Source organism: Pseudopipra pipra, chromosome 6 (assembly GCF_036250125.1).
Source record: "Pseudopipra pipra isolate bDixPip1 chromosome 6, bDixPip1.hap1, whole genome shotgun sequence".
Lineage (NCBI taxonomy): Eukaryota > Metazoa > Chordata > Aves > Passeriformes > Pipridae > Pseudopipra > Pseudopipra pipra.
This window is the reverse complement of record NC_087554.1, coordinates 49,174,952-49,182,396: the sequence shown is the minus strand read 5'-3', so window position 1 is coordinate 49,182,396 and position 7,445 is coordinate 49,174,952. Positions and strand designations below refer to the sequence as shown.

The window sequence follows — 7,445 nt, the reverse complement described above, 5'->3', positions numbered from 1 at the left end:
ACTCTTTCAAAGCCCTTTTGAATATATACATTAAATCAGCTGTTTTACTTATTTCTACTTTTAGAGTTCTCTGCCCTAGAAATCCAGGCTGCTCCTCAAGCACTTACTATCATCAGTTCATAGGTTTAAAAGTTTTTTCCCTTTACTTCTGAAGCATTCAGAGGAGGCTTTTGTTCTTTTGGGTTTTCATATCTAGAATGCAGAGGTAAAAAAAAAAAAAGTCCTCCAGGTTCCTCATAGATGGTGTCACTTTACAGCCAAGAATCTCCAGCCATGCTAAATAGACCTCAAAATGTAATTATCAGGTGAAAAATCACATATCCTTATTTTCAGAGATCAGTTACACCCAGGTGGCACTTGTTACCGTCACGTGTCCTGGCTCTCTGGCAGACTCTTGTAGCTCTGAGGTGCAAAGCTGAAGCGTGAAAGTGGAATTCTGTTCTATTTTCCTCTTGCAAGAGTGATTTCCAGAGCTTCACTATCCTAAATGGCAGTTACCCCTTCCCTCAGGGATGTGCCAAAATAAAAGATAGACAATCTGCTGAAGATGTTACTGCGCCCACAATGCTGCCTGAGATGCAGCAGGTTCTCATCCATGCCCTGCAAAAAGCACTTATGTCATACCAAATTTTCAGTTCATATCCAGAGACCCATTTCCTTTGCAGTCACTGGGGGAACAGGCAGAAAAAAACAGAAGAAAAAACCAATAACCTTCACCTGCACTGATCAATACATTTGTTTTAAGGCCTCCAAATAGCATCACACAGGCATTGCAGGCTGTTTATTTTGGGATGGTAATAGAACCTGATGAGAAAATAATTTTAGGATTGTGCAAGAGTATCTTGTGGTGTGTTGAGCAAGTACAGACACCCTCATTCTTCCTGCAGGCATGCAGCTGCTCAGGCTACCATTCCTAGAATGATGGGATGCTGGAATGCAAAATATGGAAAACTGTCAGATTTCCAGCAAATTGTCACCACGGGGCAGAACAGGGCAAAGTTGAGGCTGTATTATTTACAAAAACAGCAGAATGGTTGGGTGTTATCTGTAACCCATGGGAATAGTGTCAGTTGCCCCAGACAGGGCTTCCTCTCCTCCTCTCCTTATTGCTAGAATGGAGTTCAAGGCCGTTTTCCCACCCGTGTGCCAAATCTGCCGTGTGTTTCTGCTTAACATCCTGCTGCACACAGCAGTTCAGTGCCTTTCCTCTGAGATCACCAGGAGGGTAGATCCATGACCAGCCTCCAGTGTGTGCTGGCTATTTCTGTAGAATGCAAATTTAGATGGACAGAGTTTGGTTCAGAGCACAAGTAACTGCCCTCCCTTCTCTACCAGCAACAAAGCAGAAAGCAGTTCATGTGAGTTGGAGATAACGCACTTTTATAGAGATTCCAGTAAGCAGTATTATTTTAGCTATCTTCAAACCAAGTTGCATCTTGTCTCATCAGGATGACTTGAGGTAAGTGCTGAGCAGCTGTGCCCATCTCGGGGCAGAAGGTTGAAGGCCTCTCATTCCTGTGCTCAGCCTCTGCCTTGTGAGAACAGGAATGGAAGAGAATTAGACGGAAAGGATGCTTAAGCCAAAGTGCTGACTAAGCAGCATTTTGTGCCAAGAGCTTGGGCAATTCTTCATCAGAAGCTGTTTCCTTCCTAGGGGCACAATACCCCAAAAGAGGCAGGAGACAACAGAAGTACTACAATTCTGCAATTCCACACACCACAGGCAGAGCTGGCCAGTATCCTACAGTAGCAACACTCATCCAAGGAGGGACTGTGCTAGAACAGCCAGGGTCTTCACACCAGCTGGATAGGAGGAAACCATTTTTCACAGCGCAAGGGGTTGAAATACTGGAGTAGGGCCAAGGGGAGCTGCATGACCTTGAGCCTTGGAGTCTTGCAGCACTGAAAGATGAGGCCCTGAGCAACCTTGGGAGGCAGCCCCACCTGAGCAGGGATTGGACTGATGACCTCCAGGGGTCCCTGCTAGCCTGAATCACTTCACAAACCTGCGGAAAAACCCAGTCTTGTGCCAGGTTTCAAAGTACAGTTGGTGTGACTGGAGCATGTAGAGGCCCAAAAGCTCTTGAATTCAGCAGGAAAATTGCCTTTGATCTCAGTGGTTTTTATTTTAGGTTATACCTGATCTGCCAGTGTAATAATTTCCATGAATTATTGACAGATTATACTGCTGGGTGTAAACTGGCATTACATCAGCTCTGTGCGTGCAGAGGCCACACAGACTTTTTGTTTCTTAGCAGAAGTTGCCAGGTTCAGCAGGTCTCCCTGTTCCTCTCTCTCACACTGGGATCCTTTCCTTGGGGGTAAATGCATGATCATTGCACAAGGTTTCTCTGGAAATGAATGTTTGAGGAGGCCTTGACTGGGTTGCACAACCCTACTTGGTCAAAATCCACTGAAACACTCCTGTCTGCTGAGGGCTCACATGAGTGCTAGTGCATGACTCACAGCGTGACCATCTTGACTAACCAGGGGAGGTTACAGATCATCAGACTGGACTGCTTCCTTCTCGCCTGGGCTGCAGCATGAGGAAACCCCATGGCAAATCCCATGAATAAAACCCCATGGAGCATTTAAAAATGCACATTTCATTCCCACATTTGACTTCTTTTTCCCTTCATCATCCAAAATGTCAGATAACAGCCCAAAGCAGTGCAGGACCCTGGGCACCAAGGCCCAGAGGAAGGGATGTGCTGAATTGCTCCAGCAATCTCCACACTGGGGACTCAGAGCTTTGCCAGGGTCACTAAAACGACAGCAAGTTTGTTCCAGACAGGCTGTTCCTCCATAATCCTGGTGCAGACAGAGCCTGAGTCCCCATACCACTGAGCTGTAAGCTTGGAGAGGCAGCAGCTGTCTCTGTCCTGGGTCTTCCAGGATCCCTTCATATGGGTCATCTCCCATCTTGTGTTCCCTGACAAGGGATAGCTGTGGTCAGGCCCTGGAGGAGGCAGGTCATCCCTGTGTCCCAGAGAGGTATGATTAGTGAAGTTGTTGCTGGTGGTTTGTATAATGGGACCAAACAGGCCAGGTGTACCACAGCCTCTGAGCAAGAACCTGCTCTACACCAAGTCCTAGCACAGGGATTGCCTTCCAGGCAGCTCCCAACCAGGCACAGTAATTCACATTACTGTCAACAATCCCTGAGTTCAGGAGAACCATGGAAATCTTTGCAAATCAAATCAGAGCTTTCCAGTTGTTGTGCCAGAGGAAAATGTTGCATGTGCAATTTGAGAGCCTTTTTAAAAGCCCACATAAATTCAGCTGACGCTCCTTGCATTTTGAAAACTGGATTTTGGATCTAGACTTTGATAAATTTTAGTCTGAGCCCATTTAGATTGCAGTGATTTAGCACTGTCATAATTTCCCCAGGCTCCACTGACCAGCTCTATATCCTGTAATACCCCCCAGCCCCAAAGTCCAGCCGCCGACTCAGATGTCTCAGGAAGTGCTGGAGTGCTTCAGCTCGTCAATTTGTTGCTCAGCCCTGGCTGGTGCAAAGTCCAGTTGCTGTCCAGAAATATCCAGCAGATCAGTCCTAGCTTCTTTCCTTCCATGTTTCTACTTTGACCTCATACCCATCAGATTACTTTCGGGCTCAGTGACTGCGAAGGTTGCAGTATAACAATAACCTGATCAGGCCGAGGACTTTGGCAGACAATATACATCTTTGCTTAAAGTTACTTGGAGCAGCCATGGCAGACCCAAGCTGTTGGTCAGATGTTCCACATTCTGGTCTGGTGCTGGGAACCCCCAGTCCAGTGGACCTCGTGTAGTGTGATGATACCTGTGCACAGGTGGTGGAAGTGAAGTGGGTACATGGCTTGGAGTCCTGTCAAGAGGGGTGAGAAGGCTGGTGGGAGGCAGACCAGAGAGCTAGTTTGGGCCCATGGTTTGGATGGAACAGGCAGGTGAGAGATGGAAGGGAGTGTCTCATTTGGGAGAGCAAGTGCAAAACAGAGGATTTGAAGAGTGTATGGGATGGTAGGTTTGAGAAAAAAGGAAGGTTTGTAAGTGATGCCGCCCAAAGGTTGGACCATCCTGCTGCTGCAGCCTCAGCAGTGACAGCTGAGATCATCCTCAGTATAGCCAACATGGAGCAGGTCAGCCCTCAGGAAACAGGGACATGAGTGATGATACCTGTGGTGGAAACAGGAAAACCAGCCTCTCTGCACTGTGTCAGGGATTTACTGGCAGTGCTCCGAACGGAAGGGAAAACTGCCATGAGCTTGCCCTACACTCAGGGCTGGTGGCGGGGTGAGGGGCTGGGTAGGGTGAGGATCTGTTGCCTCATGGCTGGAGCAACTATGGAAACCCTGTACCCAGCCTGTTGGTGAGGGCCTGCTGCCAAGCTGTTGGCACAGAATGTCCCGGGCAGGGTGGCAGAAGGGTGGGAGCTGACATCCTTGCTGCAGCCTGTTGGATGGGCATGGGGAATGTGCTGTTGAGGCAGAGAGGCCAGCAGCTCCAGGGGCCACGGGTGCTCTCTTGGGGGCCTGTCCCACTGCTACAGCCCCAGTCCTGGGCATTCCAGCATCTCCCTGGGGATGGGGACAGAATGAGGCCAGGTAGGGCAGGGCTGCAGGGAGCTTGAGACCAGTCCTGCTGCAGCATCATTGGGGCAGGAGCTGACAGCCCTGTGAGGCTGAAACAGGGTTCCAGGCCATAGGCAGGATGGGGGGGCACTGGGGAGGCACTGGAGGCAGCCATGCTTGTGAGTGCCCTTGGGGCCCTGAGAGCAGCATCACTGCCTAGATTGATACTGGAAACCTGTATCTCAGGTTTGCTCATGGCATCCCAAGTGCCACCCTGAGAGCAGCAGAGCCTCCCAGCAGGAGCACACAGCCCTGCAAGAGGGTAAGGACAGCACGAGGGAGGTGTTCAGCTCTGGCATCCTGTCGGTGTGCTGCCCAGAGGCAAGGCGGTGGTGCTGACAGCTGCACACAAGTAGAAATAACCATGGATTTGGAGTCAGCTCAGAGTTGGTGTGACACACTGCAAGCTCTGCACATGATATCCTCAAAACGAAGATTGCTGTTATTCACTGTTCCTCATTCTTGGATGTTGTCCTTCCTGACAAGACGTGCACGCAGCCCAAGCTGGCAGATGCACAGCACTGGTATCTGTATGCAAATTTGGCCACTGCACACTACAGCTGGGGCATGTAGACACAGACATTTATTTCAAGCCACAGAGACTAAGAAAGTAACCAGCTATATGTGACACCATTTTACCTTTGGAGCTTCAGGAATAAGGCAGAGACCCTGGGCAACTTAGGTCAAGTTGCCCCAAATCTTTTTTGAATTTTAGTGGAAGGAAACAATAAAAACTTTGAGCAAAACCCAGAGTAAAACACCTTTTCTTTCTAATCAGAGTTTTGCTAGGCCTGATTCCAAGTTTGTGTAACATACAGACAATCCAATATCCAGTGGGCACCTTGCCTGAATGAAGGTACCCAAAAACATGGATCTGTCTTGCAACTAACACTTCCATTATCCAATCCTGAAAAATTGTTTTCAAATTTAATGAAATACATTTTTGCATTGGTTCAATGTGTTCTGTGGGAATTTATGTTTTCAAGGAAATTTAAGTCTACAATGACTGAATGAATGAAAGCACAGGTAGAAAGGAGAATTACCGAGTTCTACCTGCAACAGCCTGAATTTATTAAAGTCATAACCTGGTGGGACTTAGGATAACACTAGTGAAAATGACAGCCAGGTAAAAGGGACAAGTATTTAATTCTAGCTATTTTTGACTTTAAATTTTTAATCTGGTTTGATACACTGGACAAATTTTTAAGTTCTTTACACAGGCTTATTTCAAAATAATTGCACCATATCACACATTGAAATAAATATACAATTAACCAAACACTATCATACAACCGATGTGATTAAAACTGCTGTACATATAAAACTGATGGTGAAGACTTCCAGCATTTAAGAAAAATACAGTGATGAAAATTCCTAAGCTACCTGATTTCAGTGACAAACAGATGGCAAAAAATGTATTCTTAGTGAAGGCACAGGATCATCTTCCATGGTTTGTAATTACATGGATTTCAAAGGCAAAAACATGTTGTTGACAGCAAGACAGAAATGGAGTTCTGCTAAAGGTGACATCTCTATGCCACTGAATACATCAGACAAGAGCCAGTTTATTCAAACTGAGTGAACAGATATTGTAAGGCACAAACACAGTCTTATCTCCAAACAGATTGAAGTGTGTGCAGACCTTTCACAGGCCTTGTGCACAGAGGTGATTCACACCTGCATTAATTTAGTATGACGTAAATGTCCACTTTTCTGCAAGATATCTGGATTTTCTCCGCTGTCCGTTTACATTGTGCAATGTCAGCTGGTTGCCAGTGGGAGGTTATGAGGCTTGAGACTTCAAGTTTTCCAGAGGATGAACGTTCTTCTGAATGCCCCTTTTACTTCTGCAAATGAACTCTGCTGAGAAATGCCCTGTGTTCAGACAGCATCTACAATTAGCCCACCTGCCCTGCGTTGAAGGCCACACTCCAGAGACCTTTTGAGAACTGCAGATACCAGAGCATCTCACAAGGTAAACTATCCAGCCCTTCCAGGATGACAGCAAATGCAGCAAAAAACCAGCACAGCCCATTAGAGAAAGTCTGACTCCTTGACAATTGGAACTGGTGGGATTTTAGGGTCTATTGGTTTATAAATAAAATTGAAATCTTTCTTGGTTTCACTCTTCAGCAGGGAGGATTTAATATGGTGAGGAAGGGCATCTTTATCCAGCTGCAGCCACTGGTCATCGACATAAACAAAGAGTCCATAGTCCTTGGGATTGGAGACTTCAAACTTCTCAGCACACTGCTGGCTCAGCTTCTCAGCTGTGGTGTCGCTCCGGGAAGCAAGTGTCCTTGATTGACCACCGATTTCCAGAAAGGAGATAGAGATGAAATCCTGAAGAGAAACATGAGGATAGGCCTTGCAGTTAACATAGGACTGAAGGAAGTAGAATTCAGCCCCAAAGCCATAGCTGCCTAGAGCTCCTAAATGCTCCCAAATATCCTCCAGTTGTTCTCCAATGTCCTAGCTATTCTCTCCTTTTTCCCTCCGACAAGCTCTGAATCAGCAAATACTTAAACTAACAAGCACTTAACCAAATAATTAGCCCTGTAAAAAAGTGAAGTTTTTTTTCTGATTTTGGTGAATATCCTTAATGAACAGTCTGCAACAGTTCATTCTCCCATTTTTTTACAGCTCCTGAAGAAAGAATATGCAAAGAAGTGATAGACCAGAATAACAAACCACAAACATCAGAGATCTGGCCTGAAAACCCCCTGTTTCCCAAAAACAGGAAAAGGCAGTGTGGTGACCCTTGTAACTCCACAATCACCCAAACAGCACCTTGGGAATGTGTATTCTGGACTTCTTTCCATCAGGAAGGAA

General features: G+C 46.5%; 1 protein-coding gene across 1 annotated transcript in view; it reads right to left on the bottom strand.

Annotated features, from left to right (window-relative positions):
• Positions 1–5,755: 5,755 nt before the first annotated feature.
• Positions 5,756–7,445, bottom strand: part of RIN3 (Ras and Rab interactor 3) — a 67,422-nt gene continuing 65,732 nt past the window's right edge. Inside the window, exon 10 of the mRNA XM_064659010.1 lies at positions 5,756–6,956. Coding sequence (XP_064515080.1) covers positions 6,648–6,956 — 309 coding nt within the window. The 3' untranslated portion in view covers positions 5,756–6,647. The remainder of the gene's footprint in view (positions 6,957–7,445) is intronic.